Here is a 22,974-nt window from a genome sequence, read left to right as displayed (position 1 = left end):
ATGCCCCGTTCTGCCTCAAAATAGTGCCATGGGATCTTGCGGTGGGTCTCAGTTTAGCACCTTATCTGAAAGGTGACACCTCTGACAGTGCAGCACTGCCTCATTACCGCACTGAAGTATCAGCGGAGACTTTTGTACTCTGGGCCTTGAACCCTGGGACTCGGTGGCTCGAGTGTTGTCGATTCAGCAACGGCTGACACACAGCTGAGGTATATTATGGACAGAACACTGGCGAAAACTTTCCTACTTCCATCAAAAAAAGTATCAGATCTTTTAAATCCTTCCAAAAGGCAAATGAGACCTTGGTTTAAGTTTATATCCAAGAGCAGCACTTCTGACAGTGGAACACTCCCTCAGTACTGCAATAAAGTACTGCCAGCATGGATTATGTGGTCAAGTCTTTGAGGCAAGAATTGAACCGCTGCCTCAAACAGCAGACAGCATGTCAGAGATCCCTCATACCCAGGCTTGCCCTCTTCCAGACCCTTCCATCAGGCAGAAGATACAGAAGTCTGAAGACTCGCACATCCAGACATAGGAACAGCTTCTTCCCCACAGCTACTAGACTCCTCAACAACTCTCCCTTGGACTGATCTGTTCCCTGTAAGAACTCTATACACGACGCCCGATGCTGCTCTTGCTCATGTAGTTGCTTTGTTTGGCCCTCGTTCCGTACTGTAACCAATATCACTATTTGTCGATGTACTTTGGCAATTAATCTTTTTGTCTACTGTGTACATTCCCTAGGTCGCAGAAAAATACTTTTCACTGTACTTCGTTACATGTGACAATAAATCAATCAATCAAACCTACACTTCTGACTCGAAGGTGAGAATGCTAATAACATGGCTTAGTGGGTAAAGTTATTGCTTAGTAGAACATCTGCTTCTATAAAATACAGTATCCAGCCTTAATTAGCCGATGTCAACATTCCTGGAAATGTTTTAGAACCTTACGGTCGTTGTATGAATACACTGCTGTTGTTGTAGGCAAGTGAAAAATCAGCTAAGTTCCCCAATGAAGCTGCGCCATTAGTGAAGACAGAACTGAGTATGGCTGTGTTGGTTTGCAACAGCTGAGTGACCAACCCACATTCATTCAGTTTATACCTGACAAATATCCACTTCGTTGAGACTCCGGATGTTTGTCAGTTGCCAATGGAAATTTACCCCAAAAGGTCAGTGCTTTCAGGAGAGGAATGGAGAAGAGTGGAAAATGGAAATTGTACAAGGCTCACACATATTTCTGTCAACATTGAAACTGCCTCAGTATGACAGCTGACATGCGATTGTTGTGTAAAGCACTGACAGGATACATTTTACCTGAAGAAAGTATTCGTCAAACAATGCCAGACATCTTCAGATCATATAGTCATTACCTTTATTAGTATTTCACCTGCATAACCCCATCTTTGACCATAAACCATACTCACATGCCTACCTACTCCCAGCAAAACCAGCACAGTCTGATACTCCCGAGGTTCCCTAAACACAACCCCTTTCTTCAATCCCCGGTGCCTAAACTTGAACAAGCCTGGTGCACAGCTGGCTCACCAATCACCACCTGGATCATTGCTTGGTTACACCAAACACTAAAATGTTTCAGAATTCTAGAAAGCACGTATAACCCCAGGCTCCATTTTCCAACGGGCACATGTTGGCATCAATTATGCTCCTGTGTCTCCACCTTAACATCAAATAACATGTGCAGGAAGCTTATGGATTTCTTCTTCCCCAAAATGTGCCATCCCCCTGCACCCCCACCCTTTATCTTCAAGCCATCCCAGTCATTCACCCACTCTTTTCCTAATCCCGATTATTCTGGATTTTCTCCACCTTCTCTTCGAACAAATTGTCTGCGTGTCCCACTTTCTGCTTCCTAAATCCCTTTTCTGCTTGACACCCAAAAAAATTAAAATGAGAGTCTATTTTTTTTCATAAATTTAGAGTACCCAATTCATTTTTTCCAATTAAGGGGCAATTTAGCGTGGCCAATCCACCTACCCTGCACATTTTTGGGTTGTGGGGGCGAAACCCACGCAGACACGGGGAGAATGTGCAAACTCCACACGGACAGTAACCCAGAGCCGGGATCGAACCTGGGACCTCGGTGCCGTGAGGCCGCAGTGCTAACCCACTGCGCCACTGTGCTGCCCCCAAAATGAGAATCTATAACTCCTGTTTTTATTTTAAATGTATAAATGCTTGACCATTTCCGGAGTTTCAAGAATGAATGAACATGTTCTCTCAGATAAATTGTAGTTCGTGACTGGATACTAGACAATCGGATTCTCTGGAACCCAGATGTCATACTAGGCAGGCAAACAGGATAGCATGGCCCTCTCTCCCTGCTGCTTTTAGGAGTCCCTTAAAAGGAGTTTGAGCTGTACCACTAAATTCCTAGTGGAAGAGGGTGCATAGTGCAAGTTGCCTACATATTATGTGAAATCACTAATTTAGCACCAAAGGTGATTGGTCTGATGGACATTGGTGCAGTAGAATATGTTATTTAAGACAAGGTTAACTAGTGTGCACTGATGTTACATACAACCATAAAACTCCTACAGTGCAGGAGGCCATTCGGCCCATCGAGTCTGCACCAACCCTCTGAAAGAGCTCCCTACCTAGGCCCACTCCCCCATATCCTGTGACTCCACCTGATCTGTAGATCTTTTGACATTAAGGGGCAATTTAGCATGGCTAATCCAACTAATATGCACATCTTTGGGCTGTGGGAGGAAACCGGAGCACCCGGAGGAAACCCACGCAGATACGGGAAAAGGTGCAAACTCCACACGGTTACCAAAGGCCGGAATTGAACCTGGGTCCCTGGTGCTGTGAGGCAGCAGTGCTAACCGCTGTGCCAACCTATCGCCCCTCGAGAGATTTCCTCATTTCAATGGTGCTGTGAAATGGCAGAAGTATCTTTTTGTAAGATTTTGTTAGAAATTTGCATTTTCTGGAAGGCACTTTTCTTATTATATTCTTATCTCCAATATAAAAGGGATGAGCAGCCAAATCTTTGTTAAAAGTAACTACGCAGTACCTGAGCCATGAGAACTGATGTTGGCAATGGATCATGAAGTTGGAAAGTATTTCATTTCCCAGCTACCATATTTCATCTTGATGATCAAAATAGTCACCAGAAAACATAGACTAAACTGGCCTTAAGAAACTCACTGCTGACTATAAGCTTCTCTGTTTGAGTGCACTTTTTAAGTCAACTCTGTTCCTCGAACCAGTGTTTCAGAACTTCTCGCTTTAAGTAATATTTTCCATAATCATTAAAACATAATAGTTTATGACCAGTGGTGCAAAATAAGCCAATTCCTTTGCAAAGATTTAACCCCACCTCAGGAATGTGCCAATTCTCCCCCATTAATACTTTCAGTTCAACATTCTTCCCTCGCTACAGATTCCAGAGCTGGATTACTTAACTATTATAGACATCAACTATCGTGGCAGGATTTCTCACCAGCACTGCTTGAAATTCCGGTTGTAAAAAGCGTTGTATGTGTCATTTCATAGGAACAGGAATATGTTAGCTGCAGGGAAGGATATCAATGGATGTGGAACAGAAGTGTTTAAAATAGGGCTGAAGTGCAGGTCAGCCATGACCATACTGACTGGCGAAGCAGGCTCGATGGCTGATGCATACTTCAGTCCCATATTCGCCAACAAATATCTATCAATCACAGTCTTGAAAATTTCAACTGGGAAAAATGTTCCAGATTTCCACTGTAGGACAAAGTGCTTCCTGATTCACTTCTAAAAGGCCTGGCTCTAATTGCAAGATTATGCCCTCTTGTTTTGCATTTCCTCATCAAGTGGGATAATTTCCCTGTATCCAACCTGGAGTCCCTTTTATCATTTTCAACATCTCAATCAGATTTTAATCTCCTAAACTCAACGGCACACAAACCAGGTTGATGCAAATGCTCCTCGCATTTTAACTCCTTAAACTGTGGTTAATCTGTAACGTCACTCCCTCCAAGAGCAACATATTTTTCCTGAGGTTCACGGCCCAAACCTGAATGTAGTACTCCAGAAAGGATCTGGCCAAGTATATGTATCAGATACATCATAAAGGCAAAAAAGCCATCTTCTCTCAGATGTTGAGTTACGGACTACTGTCAAGACTGAGCAGAGACGAGAGGTGAAGCTCAGGAGGAGGAATAATCACCAGCTCCCCTTTGCAGTTGCTCTTTAGCAACCCCAACAGACTAGCTACAGAACAACACTATCATACAAAAGCCTAACAATATTTATAGTAACATGACTAACTAAGCTAGAGTCCAAGGTGCATCCCCCGAGAGACAACAAAAGGTGCTAAAAACGTTTCCCCTGTGCACACAATTTGCTTTCACTTTAAGACACTGTTTTGCTATTTGCTTTATTAAAAAACAAATAATTCTAACGTTAATTGATACTATCTTTCAAGGCTATGTTCAGTGCAAACGTTATCATTTGCAAACACAAGTTTGCACTTAACAGGAGTTAAGAATTAACTGCTTGTGATAACACATTGCCAAGATGAAGTTAGACATTTGAACTTCAGCATTGGCAGAAGGCACGCTTATACTGGGGAAGTACTGTTGATGTCCTGTGCTTGCTCGTTCCACCATCAGCACTCACTCATGTAAAACCAGTACCTATACTTCAGAAACTTCAAAGAACTGATACTTAATAAGCACTTTTACATTTAGCACTTCAGTAATTCAGATTACAGGTAGATATAGGTTGAAAATTCCTTACCCAAAATGCTTGAGTCGAGTGTGTAGCGGATTTTGGAATTTTTTCGATTTCGGAATATACTCTACAGGTGCACTGCCTGTTGGGAACTGCGCGTGGGGGGAGCCCATGAAAAATATTGGCGATTTCAGAATTATTCAGTTTTCAGAAATTTGGAAAGGGATGCTCAACCTGAAATATGCACTTACTCTATCACCTTTACATTGCTCAAACAGGCATTGGCATGCAGATGCAAGAACTGTAGGTAGCTGTAGCAATATAAATGAGAGAATCTGAACCAAGCATGCTGCTCTGCTAAAATCAGAACCAATACTAATTGTAAAATGGATACATTTTTGGGGATCTCACGAATTGCCTTCCAATTGCTACTTACTTCCAAATGCGCCAAACTGGAATACTTCCCCTTTTAATTTTCATGTTTCCAGCTACACTGGAACTTCATTTGGACAGTTACAAAATCAAAGTAAATAGTGAACCACAGAGGTCGCGGGTCATCATTTGTGCACCACTCGCCCAAACTTTAATCAAATGTAAACGTGGCTTTGGTTTATTCACCTGCACTAAGTATTTGCATAGCAATCTGTACTGCTAAATACTAGCAGCAAGTAAAATTCCACTATTCGGCATCCAGCAATGACACAATATGATGGGATTAATAGAAATCTCAAAACTAGCTGGGGAACGTACCAGTACAATGAAAACAGAAATAACAAGTGACCTACAGAAACCTGGAATAATTAATTTGGTTGAAACATTTTCCTTCACTGCTTTATTTTCATCAAAGTAGTAAATATTCCAAAGGCTCTTGTTGGTGAAAGTGTTGGTTAAATATCAAGATTCAGTTAATTCAAAACCTTTAATTTAATTTTAGGAGATTTCTGTAGGAAGTCACAGGTTGATTTGAGAGAGTAAATTTAACCTCAAATTTCCAATATCTTAAAAACTTACAAAAAAACATGTTCACCCTGCATTTAAATTTTGCGCATACTTACATCAAATACAACATTACCAATAGATAATTGCCAAAGCAGATTTCAACGTCCCGAAATTGAAAGTTCTAGATGCTAAATGGCCAGTAATGGACCAGCCTTTTTTGTGGGCATCTGGCAGCATCTGCCATTATTAGACTTTGCATTGTACATTAGGTTTTTCAATTATTTGCAGGACAAGTTGCATTGTCATTGGGCAGCACGGTAGCATTGTGGATAGCACAATTGCTTCACAGCTCCAGGGTCCCAGGTTTGATTCCGGCTTGGGTCACTGTCTGTGCGGAGCCTGCACATCCTCCCCGTGTGTGCGTGGGTTTCCTCCGGGTGCTCCGGTTTCCTCCCACATTCCAAAGATGTGTAGGTTAGGTGGATTGGCCATGATAAATTGTCCTTAGTGTCAAAGATTGCCCTTAGTGTTGGGTGGGGTTACTGGGTTATGGGGATAGGGTGGAGGTGTTGACCTTGGGTAGGGTGCTCTTTCCAAGAGCCGGTGCAGACTCGATGGGCCGAATGGCCTCCTTCTGCACTGTAAATTCTATGAAAACTATGAAGTTGCAAAATGCGCGCTGATAGTGCATGGAAGTCAGGCATCTGGCATTTGACTGAGCAGTCAAACAACAGGGTATCTCTTTAATCAAATTGAAATGAAAAATGAAATGAAAATCGCTTGTCACGAGTAGGCTTCAATGAAGTTACTGTGAAAAGCCCCTAGTCGCCACATTCCGGCGCCTGTCCGGGGAGGCTTGAAGGATTTTGAAGTAAACCATGCAAAGAGGGCAAAGGAAGTGGAAATTTAACAGGTCCAGAAAGACAACTTGGGGTGAGAAAATTTGGATTAAAGAGGCTGATACAAAATAAATGAGACAAGCAAAAAGGAAACGGAAAAAAGTATTAAAATTTGGCAATTTTAAAATGTCCCACAATTATTAACTGTCAGAATGAGATTCCATACTGGTAATAATACATTTTCAGTGCCAGAGAGGTTGACTGGCATAATTAACACTGATTATATTGTTAAACAGGTTCTCAAATGATAGGACTTAACTTGCTGTTGTGAATTTAGTTCATATCTACTTCTCAAATACGGCAACTTCACAGCATTCAATGCTAAGGCAGAAAGCAACCCCCAACTTTTAGCTTTTGCCATTAACAGCACCCATTCCTCACCTGAAGCTGCCATGTCATTTGCAACTGAACAATTGAGTGCCATTCGATGCAGCATTGTTGTGACAGCAAACTCTGGCCCTTTCAATGGTGTTCTCGAGACGAAGCCACATATGTAAGCCTAGCAGGTCGAAATGAACACATGCAGATACAGGCACAGCCATGCATGAACTGTTGAGGAAAAGAAGCAAACTGTTGAACTGAACAGCAGATCTGGTAGCGTCCATAGAGAGGGAACCAATGCATTTTGAGGTGAATCTTCTTCACAACTGGCAGTATTCTCTCCCCACAGATGCTACCAGACCTCAGCATTCCCAGCACTGGTTTTATTTCAGATTTCCAGCATCTGCAGTATTTCGCTTGTATTCTGTATCAACTGTTTTTCCACCTCAGCTCAATATTAAATAAAGCATGCAAATAAAAACTGCTAGAATTTTTGGATTTTTTTTAATGCAAAGGTTAAGTACTAACCTGGATCTTTGCAAATCAAAAGTGCTGCTGCCCATCTGGCCCTGCTCCAGGCAGTAGTTGGGGACTGATGCTTGTCTTAAGAAGGCAGCAGGCAGTATTCCCTGAGTGAAGGAGTTGATCCTTGCTCTGCCGCCGCTGCCTGCTGGAGCGGGGAAAGGGGAGGCAGCGGCGGCTCCGCTGGGCTGGAACCTGCGCTCGGCGGCTTCCTCGCCCGGGGCAGGGAGAGGAGAGGCTGCGGCGAGGAAGGGTGCTCTGCAAGCCAAAGCCGCGCCGCCGCTCAGCCGTCTAGTCCTACTCGCCTCGCCATCGGCTGCTGCTGCTGCAGCCGCCCCGTCCCCTTCCTGCTCCTCCTCCCCTTCCTCCTCCTCCTCCTGCTCAGCTTCATCCTGTGTGAGGCGCCCATCCAGAGAGATGTTGGTGAGGAAGCTGAGTGCCGCCTGCCTCCTCCTCGGGTCTATCCGCTTCCTGATGCTGCTGGGCTCGCTGCTGGAATGTTTCATTTGCAATGCCGAGCTGGGGTTGCTGCTGCTGCTTGTTGCAGCCGCCATCCTCCTGTGCAAATGTGAATATGTCCCAATGCAAGCACGTGTAGATGTGTGTATCTATGCATATACATAGGGTTCTCTTTTACCCCGTGTGTGTGTATATTTAAGTGTGCACAGAGAGAGAGCCAAGCGTGCTACTGCACTGCTCTGTGCTAACACTATGAAGCGCTATGCCAGCCCCAGCAGACAGACTGGAGGGAGAGGGAGGGACAAGGGGGCGGCCACCAGGCAAAGCGCATGATCCTCAGCCCTTCCCAGACACATGGTGTGGCTCCTGTAGTCAGCTTAAAGCTGCAGCACTGCAAACCAGCTCATCCAGCTATCTAGCTGATCTTATATATACACAATTGCATTTGGGAGCACAGGATTTTAAAATGCAAACGTTGTGCATCGGATACAAACATCTCCGATGAATCATCCTTTGGGAAACAGAAATCATTTCCCCACCAGAACCATGGGTACGGTTTAGGCATTTTACCAAGCTCCCCTTTGCCATATTCCGCTGGCGACTCCTGCTGGCCGCCCACTTGCGGTTTATATATAGCCACGTGGGTGGATGTTTTGTTTCTGGCCAAAACCCGTGGGAGTGGATTGCTAACAATGTAAGTTGCGCAATTGAGGTACCTTGTGCAAATAATAATGCGCCTAGTGAGAGCGATGTAATGTGCACAAACCAGCAAGCCAAGGTATTATTTGGACAGCATATAAATCAGCAGGGCAGTCTTTTTTTAAATATTTCCAATTCAGAAGCAATTGTGCGTGGCCATCTTTGGGTTGTGGGGGTGAGACCTGCGCAGACATGGAGAGAATGTGCAAACTCCACACAGTGACCTGGAATTAAACCGTGTCCTCGGTGCCATGAGGCAGCAGTGCTAACCACTGCACCACCATGCTGCTCAGACAGAGTCTGTTGACACTGTCACATATTCCGTCTCCTCAGATTTAGAGTTCAAAACGCTCAGAATGCGTAATGAAATGAAATGAAAATTGCTTATTGTCACGAGTAGGCTTCAATGAAGTTACTGTGAAAAGCCCCTAGTCGCCACATTCCGGCGCCTGTCCAGGGAGGCTGGTACGGGAATTGAACCGTGCTGCTGGCCTGCTTGGCCTGCTTTAAAAGCCAGCGATTTAGCCGAGTGAGCTAAACCAGCCCCTAAAGACCAGGTTGTCCCATGGATTTAGGGTGCATGAAAGTTCTCAATGCCCTTAGTCTTCTCATTTCTTAAAATTGTAGTATAAGGCTGTGTGGCACCGCACGATTTAATATGGGGCTGGAGAACTGTGTATTCCACAATATGATGCAGAGACACATGACCGGGAGGGGGTGGGTTATTGTATGGTGAGAGTCAAGAAGAATTCAGGATGAAGTTAGCTCCTGGAAATCATAGCAAGTTTATGGCACAGAAAGAGGCCACTTGGCCCATTATGTCTGTGCTGGCCAAAAAAGGAGCCACCCAATCTAATCACACTTTCCAACATTTGGTCTGTAGCACTGCAGGATATCGCACTTGAAGTGGATATCCAGACACTTTTTAAACGGTGTTTGATGCAAGCTTTTATTTTCTGCCTTATCTTACCTGTAAGCTCCTCTACGTCCAGGAGATTCTACATATGGCCATTACGCCCTTTTTCTTTGGGGGAACATGTTTACACTGAGCCCCTTCAATCTCCCCTTTGAATGTCTCCCACTACTCTGGCACTGATTGACCTTCAAGTCGCCGTTTCCAGTCCGCTTTTGCTGAATCACTCCTCAGCTTACTAAAATTGGCCTTGCACCAACTATGTTAAGACTAATCTAATTAAGATCACCACCACCTCCTTCACTGTTACTCCTTCCTTTCCTGCCCAGCTTCATTTCTTAAAACTAAGTCCAGAACCGCAGTGTCACTTGTTGAACTTGTTAACAATAATAGTCTTAGTGTCATAAGCAGGCTTACATTAACACTGCAATGAAGTTACTATGAAAATCCCCTAGTCACCACACGACAGCGCCTGTTTGGGTACACGGGGGGTGAATTCAGAACGTCCAATTCACCTAACAGCACGACTTTCGGGACTTGTGGGAGGAAAATGGAGCACCCGGAGGAAACCCACGCACACACGGGGAGAACATGCAGACTCTGCACAGACAGTGACCCAAGCCGGAAATCGAACCCTGGGTTGTGAAGGAACAGTGCTAACCACTGTGCTACCATGCCGCATATTGGCCAAAAACGTTCTGAATACACCATAAGAACTCTATTCCTTCCATTGCTTTCACATGAAAACTATCCCAGTTAATATTGGGGTAGTTTAGATCTCCTACTATACTGCCCTATTGTTTTTTCATGTTTCAGAGGTTTGCCTACATATTTGCTCTTCCATCTCCCTCGGACTGTTTATGGGTTTAAAGTACTCTCAGTGGTGTGACTCCACCTTTGTTTTAATCTCAATCCACATAGCTTCAATTGATGAATTGATGATCCTTCTAACAGATCATCCCTCCTCATAGCTGTAATTTCTTCTCTAACCAAAATTGCCACCTCCATGTCTTTTTATCTCGCTCTCTACCTCGCCTGAAATAAAACCATGTAACCAAGAATGTTGAACTGCCTTTCCTGTCCCTCTTTAACCGTGTTCCTGTGAAAGCTATGATATCATACTGCCACATTTCCCACAGTACCCTCAGCTTGTCTGCTTTATTTGTTATACTCCTTGCGTTGAAGTATATCCCCTTGAGTACTGCCAAATTCTTATGTTTTATTTTCCAATTTTTGTTTCCTCTGCCTTTCCTCATTGATTTTCGCCTCACATTATCTGTGCTGATTTTGCCCCATACGAGTCTCAACCTAGTTTGCCATGGCAAATTAATTTAAACTATCCCAATAGCACGAGAAATCCTCCCAGCAAGAATATTGGTGATGGCCCCGTTGACGTGAAAACCATCTACTGGTACAGGTTCCATGTTCCTCCAGGATAGTCCCAATGCCCCACAAATCAGAGGGGGATTCTCCCATACACGGCGGGGCGGGGAGTCCCGGCGGGACGGAGTGGCATCAACCACTCCGGCGTCGGCCCGCCCCAAAGGGGCGGAACCTCCGCACCTTCAGGGGCTAGGCCGGCGTCGGAGTGGTTTGCGCCCCGCCGCCCGGCGTGGAAGGCCTTTGGCGCCACGCCAGCCGGGGCCAAAGGGACTCCAGCGGCCGGCAAGAGTCCGCGCATGGGGAGCGTCAGCGGCTGCTGACATCCTCCCCGCACATGGATGGGGGGGGGTCACCTACGCGCGGCCATCACGGAGGCTGGCGCTTAGGAAAAGAGTGCCCCCATGGCACAGGTCCACCCGCGGATCGGTGGGCCCTGATCACGGGCCAGGCCATCGTGGGGGTACCTCCCGGGGCCAGATCCCCCCCCCCTACGCCCCCCCAAGAACCCCGGAGGCCGCCCACGCCGCCAGGTCCCGCCGGTAAGGGACCTACTCCAATTCACGCCGGCGGGACTGGCAAAAAACAGGCGGAATTCGGCCCATCGCGGGCTGGAGAATTCGGGCAGCCCCGGGGCCCATTGAGTCGAGCCGGTCACCGCCATTCTCCGAGGAGGGCGGCACAATTCACGCCTCGCCGACCTTTGGGGGGTTGGAGAATTCAGAGCACAGCGGGGGCGGGAATCACGCCGACCCCCGGTGATTCTCCGACCCGGCGGGGATCGGAGAATCCTGCCCCAGATTCCATCCCTCCTATACCATTTCTCCAGCCACAAGTTCATCAGCTCTAACCTATTTTCTATACTCACGAGCGGGTGACACTGGTAGTAATCTGTTTCTTTAATGGTTACATGTTCTATAACCATAACTACAACAAACATGGCAATCAAATCCCTCTGGAATATGCAGCCAACAAGGCTTTAAGAACTGGTTATCACCAAACCAGAAGCAGAAGAGGTTTTCATCAGAGAGATTTTGAAAAAAGACTTGAGCAGAGAAACAGTCTGAAGAGCTCTCCCTCTTTCTCTCTCCTGGAACAACTGCAGGGTCCAGTGCAAGAAATCAGAGTACCAAAATCTACCAATAAACCAAAATTGTGTAAGAATTGCAAGACCTTCCATATCTAACTGCATCCAAGGAATAAGGTAACCTAGCATGACCCCAACATTTAACAATTCACACCTCAAGAACAAGCAAACGATATCTAACCATATATTCTTTTCACTTTTATTTTGACCCTAACTTTCCTTCTGACACTGTGTGTGTGTGTGTGTGTGTGTGTGATGTTGCGCCTTTTATTATTTTCCTAGGGTTTAGCAGCTAATAAACTTGTTCTTTCTTTGACTTTATTTGATTGGCTCCTTATTGTTCACTGTACAGATAGTAAAAACATACATTTGGATTTGAAAAAAAACATCCAGGGGGAAAAGACATTTCAAAAAAAGCTTTGTTGTGACCAACCAAGGAGGCTGAAGAGATGGGAGCCAGTTCACTCCTCCTCAAGTGGTCATAGTAAAATGGAAATAGTTACGTGTTACTAATAAACACTACTGTTCAACCATACAAGCCTCTGAACCTCTTAGTGAGACCTAACGAACAAACCTTTACACAACAGCGCTTTTCCAACTTTTTTGCCCGGGACCCATTTTTACCAACCGGCCATCCTTTGGGATCCATGCCGGCTGACCTTTGTGACTGATGCCAGCCAACCTTCGCAATACACGCCGGCCAACCTTCACGAGCCATGCCGCCTAAACTTCGTGACCCATCATTTTCATTTAACTTAATGTGTCAGATGAGCCTATTTGTCCTCACGATCTCGCTTGCTTTGTTATTCAATGTTACATTTCTGACAATGACATCAGCTGATGAGTTAAGATCTAATTTAATCTGTTGAAAAAAATAGAGGTCTGTCCTCGAACTCGCCAAGCTTACTCTTTGATGTACCATCAATTGGACGCGAGACACGATGAAGATCCAAACTGTGGCTTTAATCAGCTAGTTGTTAGCCCGGTGGTCGACTACAGAGAAAGGCCGACCGCTGGGAAACCTGGGTACATAGAACAGTACAGCACAGAACAGGCCCTTCGGCCCTCGATGTTGTGCCGAGCAATGATCACCCTACTCAACCCACGTATCCACCCTATACCCGTAACCCAACAACCCCCCCCTTAACCTTACTTTTTTAGGACACTACGGGCAATTTAGCATGGCCAATCCACCTAACCCGCACATCTTTGGACTGTGGGAGGAAACCGGAGCACCCGGAGGAAACCCACGCACACACGGGGAGGACGTGCAGACTCCGCACAGACAGTGACCCAGCCGGGAATCGAACCTGGGACCCTGGAGCTGTGAAGCATTTATGCTAACCACCATGCTACCGTGCTGCCTCGGAGGCGGGGTCTACTTGCCTCTCGACCAATTGGTGAGCAGTCACATGACTAGTCCCAGCCAATCAGACGAGAGGCACATGATCAGCCAGAGCCAATGGGAAACCAATGCTCTGCACCAATGGCAGTGCTCCCACTCATATCACCACACTCTTCAAATGTCTTTGAAGTTTTGAGCATTGAAAACTTTCATTTGTCAGTGCTTCCCTGCATCTAACACACATAAACTTTGAATTCGAATTTGCAGTGGGCCAATTAATAACACGCACCTCAAGTAATCATCTTTATGCTGCTTTGTTCCTGTTTTCAGCTTCCTCATGGGTTGTTCACCAGAGGCCCTGGAGCTCACACCAGCACGGCCGGAAGTTGCAAAATGGAGGAATCGCTCTTGTGTGCCCAGAACATGTGACATCAGTGCACAGCATGCGTGATCTGTTCTCTGCCTCCACTCCAGGCAGGAAGACTTCAGCAATTAAAAAAGAAATCTGCTCCTGGGTCAGCGCGCTAACATCAGGAGTGGGCGTTCTGCTCCACTGGGCTCCAGGACTGCGAATTGCTGAGTGGACGTGCATGCACGGAACGGCCGGGTTTCTGAAAGCTGGCTGGCATTTTTTAAATCCAGTCATGCTGTTGGGCACGTCTTCCTGCAATCGGGAAAGCCTCAATGTATGGCACCGCGATCCTCCCGACACTCGCCCCCCAAACCACCTGCAGGTCGCGATCCTGGTTTTGAAAATAGCAGCTTTACGACATGGTGGCAGCTGATAAATGAACTAGAACCAAAGATCGGAATCTGAAAAACAAAAGGAACTGCATCGTGACCTGATTGAAGCGTGCCTGGACCAAAGACAGAGCTGGAAATCACCTAAAATGAAACTCTATTGCAGAAGTGGAGACTGAAGAACAGAAGAAACATCCACTGAGCAGCTAAAGGACCAGAGCACATGGAGGTCCGTTGTGAATACCCAATGATTGCAGAGTCAAAGGACCTAGCGAGGTTAAGTAAAAATTCAATTCTTAGGCTGATCCAGCCTTTAAACATCATCAGGTCATCAATCAGTCAGTGTCGTCCGTTTCATTACTCATTATGGGCCAGCCTGGGTTCAGAGTTGGTGCCATACTATGATGCAGCCGAGCTCTGTTGGAAAAAAAGCAAACGTTTAAAATGTCAGCTGATTTGTGTTAAGGAAAGATGTTAAGGGTCCAAGGCAGGTATTTGGAGCTAGGCCACAGATCAATCATGATCTCATTAAATGGCAGGGCAGGCTCGAAGGGCTAAATGGCCTACTCCTGTTCCAATATTCCTATGTTCCTATAGTAAATCAATCCTTGTAGATCAATTTGGAATGATAGGAGGGTCTTTTAATTGCCCAAAAATAATGAAATGAAATGAAAATTGCTTATTGTTCCAAGTGGGCTTAGAACATAGAACATAGAACACTACAGCGCAGTACGGGCCCTTCGGCCCTCGATGTTGCGCCGACCTGTGAAACCATCTGAAGCCTATCTGACCTACACTATTCCATTTTCATCCATATGTCTATCCAGTGACCACTTAAATGCCCTTAAAGTTGGCGAGTTTACTACTGTTGCAGGCAGGGCGTTCCACACCCCTACTACTCTCTGAGTAAAGAAACTGCCTCTGATATCTGTCCTATATCTATCACCCCTCAATTTAAAGCTATGTCCCCTCGTGTTGGTCATCACCACCCGAGGAAAAAGACTCTCACTGTCCACCCTATCTAACCCTCTGACTATCTTATATGTCTCTATTAAGTCACCTCTCAGCCTTCTCCTCTCTAACGAAAACAACCTCAATTCCCTGATCCTTTCCTCGTAAGACCTTCCCTCCATACCAGGCAACATCCTAGTAAATCTCCTCTGAACCCTTTCCAAAGCTTCCACATCCTTCCTATAATGTGGTGACCAGAACTGCACGCAGTACTCCAGGTGCAGCCGCACCAGAGTTATGTACAGCTGCAGCATGACCTTGTGGTTCCGAAACTCAATCCCCCTGCTTATAAAGGCTAGCACACCATATGCCTTCTTAACAGCCCTATTAACCTGGGTGGCAACTTTCAGGGATTTATGTACCTGGATGCCGAGATCTCTCTGTTCATCTACACTACCAAGAATCTTGCCATTCGCCCAGTACTCTGCATTCCTGTTACTCCTTCCAAAGTGAACCACCTCACACTTTTCCGCATTAAACTCCATCTGCCACCTCTCAGCCCAGCTCTGCAGCTTATCTATGTCCCTCTGTATCCTACAACATCCTTCAGCACTATCCACAACTCCACCGACCTTCGTGTCATCTGCAAATTTACTAACCCATCCTTCTACACCCTCTTCCAGGTCATTTATAAAAATGACAAACAGCAGTGGCCCCAAAACAGATCCTTGCGGTACACCACTAGTAACTGAACTCCAGGATGAACATTTGCCATCAACCACCACCATCTGTCTTCTTTCAGCTAGCCAATTACTGATCCAAACCGCTAAATCACCTTCAATTCCATACTTCCTTATTTTCTGCAATAGCCTACCGTGGGGAACCTTATCAAACGCCTTACTGAAATCCATATACACCACATCAACAGCTTTACCCTGATCCACCTGTTTGGTCACCTTCTCAAAAAACTCAATAAGGTTTGTGAGGCATGACCTACCCTTCACAAAACCGTGTTGACTATCACTAATCAACTTGTTCTTTTCAAGATGATTATAAACCCTATCTCTTATAACCTTTTCCAACATTTTACCCACAACCGAAGTAAGGCTCACAGGTCTATAATTACCAGGATTGTCTCTACTCCCCTTCTTGAACAAGGGGACAACATTTGCTATCCTCCAGTCTTCCGGCACTATTCCTGTCGTCAAAGACGACATAAAGATCAAGGACAAAGGCTCTGCAATCTCCTCCCTGGCTTCCCAGAGAATCCTAGGATAAATCCCATCTGGCCCAGGGGACTTATCTATTTTGACATTTTCCAAAATTGCTAACACCTCCTCCTTTTGAACCTCAATTCCATCTAGCCTGGTCGACTGAACCTGAGTGTTCTCCTCGACAACATTGTCTTTCTCCAGTGTAAACACTGACGAAAAATATCCATTTAACGCTTCCCTTATCTCCTCTGATTCCACACAAAACTTTCCACTACTATCCTTGATTGGCCCTAATCTTACTCGAGTCATTCTTTTGTTCCTGATATACCTATAGAAAGCCTTAGGGTTTTCCTTGATCCTATCCGCCAACGACTTTTCGTGTCCTCTCCTCGCTCTTCTTAACTCTCCCTTTAGGTCCTTCCTGGCTAACTTGTAACTCTCAAGTGCCCTAACTGAGCCTTCATGTCTCATCTTAACATAAGCCTTCTTCTTCCTCTTGACAAGTGCTTCAACTTCCTTAGTAAACCACGGTTCCCTTGCTCGACAACTTCCTCCCTGCCTGACAGGTACATACTTATCAAGGACACGCAGTAGCTGTTCCTTGAAAAAGCTCCACATTTCGATTGTACCCATCCCCTGCAGTTTCCTTCCCCATCCTATACATCCTAAATCTTGCCGAATAGCATCATAATTGCCTTTCCCCCAGCTATAATTCTTGCCTTGCGGTATATACCTATCCCTGCCCATTGCTAAAGTAAACATAACCGAGTTGTGATCACTATCACCAAAGTGCTCACCTACATCTAAGTCTAACACCTGGCCGGGTTCATTACCTAGTACCAAATCCAATGTGGCCTCGCCCCTTGTTGGCCTGTCTACATACTGTGTCAGAAAACCCTCCTGCACACACTGCACAAAAACTGACCCATCTATAGTACTCGAACTATAGTATTTCCAGTCAATATTTGGAAAGTTAAAGTTCCCTATCACAACTACCCTGTTACTCTCGCTCCTGTCGAGAATCATCTTTGCAATCCTTTCCTCTACATCTCTGGAACTATTCGGCAGGTGACAGAGAGGGGTTACTGGGTAAGTGTTCTAATTGGCAGGATGTGATTAGTGGTGTATCACAGGGATCTGTGTTGGAGCCTCAATTATTCACATTATTTATCAATGACTTGCGTGATGGCATTTGATGATCATACAAAGTTAGGTGGCATTGTAGACTGTGTACTGCCAGCTGTTCTGGGCACCATACCTTAGGAAGGATATATTGACCTTAGAGGGCTTGCAATGTAAGTTTACAAAAATGATACCTCGACTACAGGGGTTAAAGTTACGAGGAGGAATTACACAAATTAGGCCTGTTTTCACTATAATTTAGAAGGTTAATGGATGATCTAACTGAAGTATTCAAAATATTAACTGGGAAAGACAGGACATATGAAGATAAACTATTTCAACTGGTTGGAGATTCTAAAACCAGGGGACATTGTCTAAAAATAGGGCTGGACTGTTCAGGAGAGATGTTAGGAAGCACTTCTTCACTCAAAGGGTGGTAGAGACTTGGAACTCCCTCCCACAAACAACAGTTGAAGCCAGAATAGTTGAGAACTTTAAATCTGAGATGGATAGATTTTTGTTAATCAAATATATTAAGGAATATGGGTCAACGGTATATGAGGTTAGGCCACAGATCAACCATGATCTCATTAAATATTGGGACAGATTCGGGGGGCTGACTGGCCTTCTCCAGTTCCTATGATCCTATAATAAATCAATGCTGCCAGATCAATTGGGCTGATAGAAGGGCCTGACAAGACACAGAACTGCAGACTTTGGTGAAAAATATTTTTAAGATACATGATAACTTCAGGGTTCGATAAGAAGATAGAGGCTGAACAAGTGAATACACTACTGTACTCAATAGGTACGATAGCTGATGACATAATTGCAGGAAAGGTAGTTAGCAATTCTTTGCTAAGTACTTTAATTTAAGAAGTAAGCAAAGTTGAACAAGTGGGTCCAGCGGCCTCGAGACGCATTGACTCTTTCGTAAACAAATTATACAGATAATAATTTTTTAATAATAATCTTTTATTGTCATAAGTAGGCTTCCATTAACACTGCAACAAAGTTACTGTGAAAAGCTCCTAGTCGCTGTTAGCGTCTGGCTGCTGTTAAGTAAAGAGTCAAGAGTTCTGCTCCTTTCCCAAGACACCTTTATTTTCCTTGAACACACTCTATACGAAAACTCAATGACCACACCACAAGTGCCACCTGCAACCCCTTTACATATCAGTGTCAATTATTGGATATTTTACGTCAATTTGACATGTAATTGGAATGTCTCTTAACCCATTCCTTTTTATAAATGTTTTTTTATTGAGTTTTCATATTTTATATATGACAAATTACAAGTTATTAGAGAGAGAGAAAAAAAAAAGGAAAACACAAAAATTTTACATGAATATTAACAGGTAAGCATCTTCATAACAATAATTGTGGCCGCCCCCTTTAGCCAGCATACATATTTTACATTCCCCAATATGGCCGAGGCACATGTTTATAGGCATTTATTTATTTTTTGGTTTTGGGCCTTGGCTTGCCATCAAACCCCTATACCGAGCCCCTTAGCCCCCCCCCCCCCTCCCCCCGGCTACCTTCCCCCGATTCCCGCCCATTTTCCCCTGGTTCTTGGCCACCCGACTCTTCTTCCTCATGTACGTTGGCCACAAACAGGTCCCGGAACAGTTGCATGAATGGCTCCCACGTTCTGTGGAAGCCGTCGTCCGACCCTCGGATGGCGAATTTGATTTTCTCCATTTGGAGAGATTCCAAGAGGTCGGACAGCCAGTCTGCAGCTCTGGGTGGTGCTGCTGACCGCCAGCCAAACAGGATTCTACGGCGGGCAATCAGGGAGGCAAAGGCAAGGGCGTCCGCCCTCCTCCCCAGGAATAGATCTGGCTGGTCTGAAACCCCGAAGACCGCCACTATCGGGCATGGCTCCACCCTCACCCCCACCACTTTGGACATAGCCTCGAAGAAGGCTGTCCAGTACTCCACAAGTCTGGGGCAAGACCAGAACATGTGGGCGTGGTTGGCCGGGCCTCTCTGGCACCGCTCACATTTGTCCTCCACCTCCGGGAAGAACCTACTCATACGGTTTCTCGTTAAGTGGGCTCTATGTACCACTTTTAGTTGCGTCAGGCTGAGCCTTGCGCACGTGGAGGTGGAGTTGACCCTATGCAGTGCTTCGCTCCAGAGTCCCCACCCTATCTCCATCCCCAGGTCGTCCTCCCATTTCCTTCTTGTTGCGTCCAGTACGGTGTCGTCCCTGTCTACCAGTCTTAACCCATTCCTAACAGTTGCCACATTCCGACGTCTGTTCGGGTACACAGAGAAAGAATTCAGAATGTCCATATTACCTAAAAGATTAGCCTTCCATATAGTATTACGATCCAAGATCAGACCCCAACAGTGGCTGGGTTACTGGACCGAAACCGTAATATTTTAATTTAATTTTGTAAGACAGTGAGGAAAGAGATACTTCGCTCCAGGAGAGATTGCACAAAGAAATAGGGATATGGTATATTAAAACAAACTTTATTACTACCACAAGATTAAAATCTTTAAATCACAACCACAAATAGCTTACAATTCCCCCTTAAACAATGCTAGTCAATACAATGAATACAATACTCTTAATTGCTATCTTTATTCCCACTTAAATAACAAGAAAACAACAATATCAGCTCTCAATCTACTTTAAATACCAATGGCACAGAACAATACTTGTTTTACAGAGATATTCTTTGAGAGAGATCTTTTGACACTGCTTTACAGAAATTATCTGACTCCTATCAGAAATTCTGGCTGAATGTCTTCAAAAGCTGTTTCAGCTGGCTTGATTCAGTTCCCCCTTGTCCTCAGACAAGTCTGCACCACTTTATAGAATAATAGAATTTACAGTGCAGAAGGAGGCCATTCGGCCCATCGAGTCTGCACCGGCCCTTGGAAAAAGCACCCTACTTAAGTCCACACCTTCACCTTATCCCCGTGACGTAGTAACCCCCACTTAACCTTTTTGGACACCAAGGGCAATTTAGCATGGCCAATCCATCTAACCCGCACATCTTTGGACTGTGAGAGGAAACCAGAGCACCCGGAGGAAACTCACGTATTCATGGGGAGAATGTGCCAACTCCAAATACTTTAAATACTGTTAATCTATTTTAACTGACCTACAGTGAGAACAGACTGCCTTACCTGTAGTCTCAGCTTTAGCCAGATCAGAATTGAACTGAAAATGCTTTCTCATAAAGCCCGATGCTTTAGCTCCAACCAGCAATCAGTGGCGTGCAGAGGGGGGGGCCGACGGTGCGTTGGCCCCGGGCAACCATTGGATGGGGGCATCAATCAGAGGCTATTGCTCTCCCCAATGTCACCCAGATGCCTAAATGTTTCCACCTGAATTTAACAAATTGTTTTGCTAAGGGGGGGGGGGGGCGTCACAATCAAATCCAGTGACTACCGACATGTACCTTGTGTCAGGGTGAGGTGACTGCGCTCCCAGACTCCCCCGCGGTGGGGAAACCGCTCTATCTTCCGCGTGGGCGGGCGGCCCGGGACTGCGCATGTCCAAGGGAGGGGGAGCTCCTCACATGCAGGGAAAGGCCCCGCCCCCTGATCTGCGTGCTGAGATGTTGACCAATGAAAAAAGATTGAGGACCGGAGGGACTGTGGTTCTCCAGCCAATCAGAGCTCCTCACATGCAGGGAAAGGCCCCGCCCACTGATCTGCGTGCTGAGATGTTGACCAATGAAAAAAGATTGAGGACCGGAGGGACTGTGGTTCTCCAGCCAATCAGAGCTCCTCACATGCAGGGAAAGGCCCCGCCCCCTGATCTGCGTGCTGAGATGTTGACCAATGAAAAAAGATTGAGGACCGGAGGGACTGTGGTTCTCCAGCCAATCAGAGCTCCTCACATGCAGGGAAAGGCCCCGCCCCCTGATCTGCGTGCTGAGATGTTGACCAATGAAAAAAGATTGAGGACCGGAGGGACTGTGGTTCTCCAGCCAATCAGAGCGCGGGCTTTGTGTGAGTGACAATTGAGCTTTCACACCGACGGAATCTTCCTCCTGTCTCCAACATCTGTGAGTAAAACACTTTCTTTTCTCCCCCTTTCCATTTCTTTTTTCATTCTGACCATCAATTGGTCACTTGCAGCAACTGAAGGGAAAGGGAGTGAATCCAGGGAGGGTTCAGACTCTGGAAAGCTTGGCCCAGGTCTCTCTCTTAAAAATATTGACATCCTTTGCTCCCTCAGTTTGACACATGAAATGAAATGAAAATCGCTTATTGTCAGGGGCTGTTTAGCTCAGGGCTACATTGCTGGCTTTGAAAGCAGACCAATGCAAGCCAGCAGCACGATTCGATTCCTGTAACAGCCTCCCCAAACAGGCGCTGGAATGTGGCGAATGCGGAATGTGACAATAAGCGATTTTCATTTCATAAGTAGGCTTCAAATGAAGTTACTGTGAAAAGCCCCTAGTATTGACCAGGACACGGGGGTAACTCCCCTGCTCTTCTTCAAAATAGTGGCTGTGGGATCTTCAACATCCACCTAATAGGGACAGACAGACCCTCAGTTTAACAACTTATTTGAAAGAAGGCTGTTCTGACAGTGCAGCACTCCCTCAGTTCTGAGTGTGATTAGGGATTCAGTCATTCACCCCAACTGCTGACACACCAGCGAGTTCACTCTGGGGAGAGGCTGTTCACCTGCTCTGTGTGTGGGAAGAGATTCTCTCAATTAACCAACCTGCTGACACACCAGAGAGTTCACTCTGGGAAGAGGCCGTTCACCTGCAGTGTGTGTGGGAGGGGATTCACTCGGCCATCCATCCTGCTGAGACATCAGTGAGTTCATACAGGTGAGAAGCCATTGACCTGCCCTCTGTGTGGTAAGGGATTCAGTCATTAATCCCAACTGCTGAGACACCAGCGAGTTCACACTGGGGAGAGACCATTCACTGCTCTCTGCACACAGCGGTTTAGAACATCATCTACATTGAAATGAAAATCACTTATTGTCACAAGTAGGCTTCACTGAAGTTACTGTGAAAAGCCCCTAGTCGCCACATTCCGGCGCCTGTTCAGGAGGCTGGTACGGGAAGTTATATTCAAAATGTTTTCCTTTCTCATAATATTTCTCAGTATATTAGGCCTTATACTTGAATCTTTGGGGCATACAATCAAGATTTGCCCTGGGCATCACCAGACCTCTGCACGCCACTGCCAGCAATGACATAATCTCACCAGGCTTAAAACTAATTAAGTACCCAGGGAATCCCCTTAATCAAAACAAAGCCTCATTAGCCCAAGCTTTTTACGATGGTTAATTGCATCTCTGGCTCTCAAAAGCTTTGTTGTCTTTCAACCTAAGAATCTATTAAAACATGATTTCAACAGTCAAACACACTCATACCCAGGCTTTTAAACCTTGCTTCATCAAATACTTATAATACAATATATCTAAAGTTCCTAATTCATCGCAATAGTCAGGCAGTCTGAGATTCACCAACAAACCAGTCCATTTTAGATGGCGAGGTTAACCCATGGCATAGAACAACCCCAACTGTCCAGCTCATAAAGCAACAGAAAATGTCTGAGGGACTCCAGGTCAAGGAAGACTATACCAAGACAGAGCACGTGGTGGCTGGAGATCAGTGTTGTGGAGTCGAAAGATCTCACACAGACTAGAGCAGTGGCTAACAATCGCTGAGCAGTATTTCAACTGCAACTGGCTGGGAC

The 22,974-nt window shown here is 45.6% G+C and overlaps 1 protein-coding gene across 5 annotated transcripts in view; it reads right to left on the bottom strand.

The window, feature by feature from the left end:
- cables1 (Cdk5 and Abl enzyme substrate 1) overlaps positions 1-8,108 on the bottom strand; it is a 282,165-nt gene extending 274,057 nt beyond the window's left edge. For 3 of the 5 annotated variants that reach the window (XM_038808958.1, XM_038808959.1, XM_038808961.1), the window contains exon 1: positions 7,376-8,107. In XM_038808958.1, coding sequence (XP_038664886.1) covers positions 7,376-7,923 — 548 coding nt within the window. In that variant the 5' untranslated portion in view covers positions 7,924-8,107. Of the gene's footprint in view, positions 1-6,907; positions 7,076-7,375 lie in introns of all 5 variants that reach the window. The other 2 variants (XM_038808962.1, XM_038808960.1) reach the window with 2 other exon arrangements.
- Positions 8,109-22,974: the final 14,866 nt, after the last annotated feature.

Source organism: Scyliorhinus canicula, chromosome 10 (genome assembly GCF_902713615.1).
Source record: "Scyliorhinus canicula chromosome 10, sScyCan1.1, whole genome shotgun sequence".
Lineage (NCBI taxonomy): Eukaryota > Metazoa > Chordata > Chondrichthyes > Carcharhiniformes > Scyliorhinidae > Scyliorhinus > Scyliorhinus canicula.
This window is presented reverse-complemented; position numbering and strand designations above follow the sequence as displayed.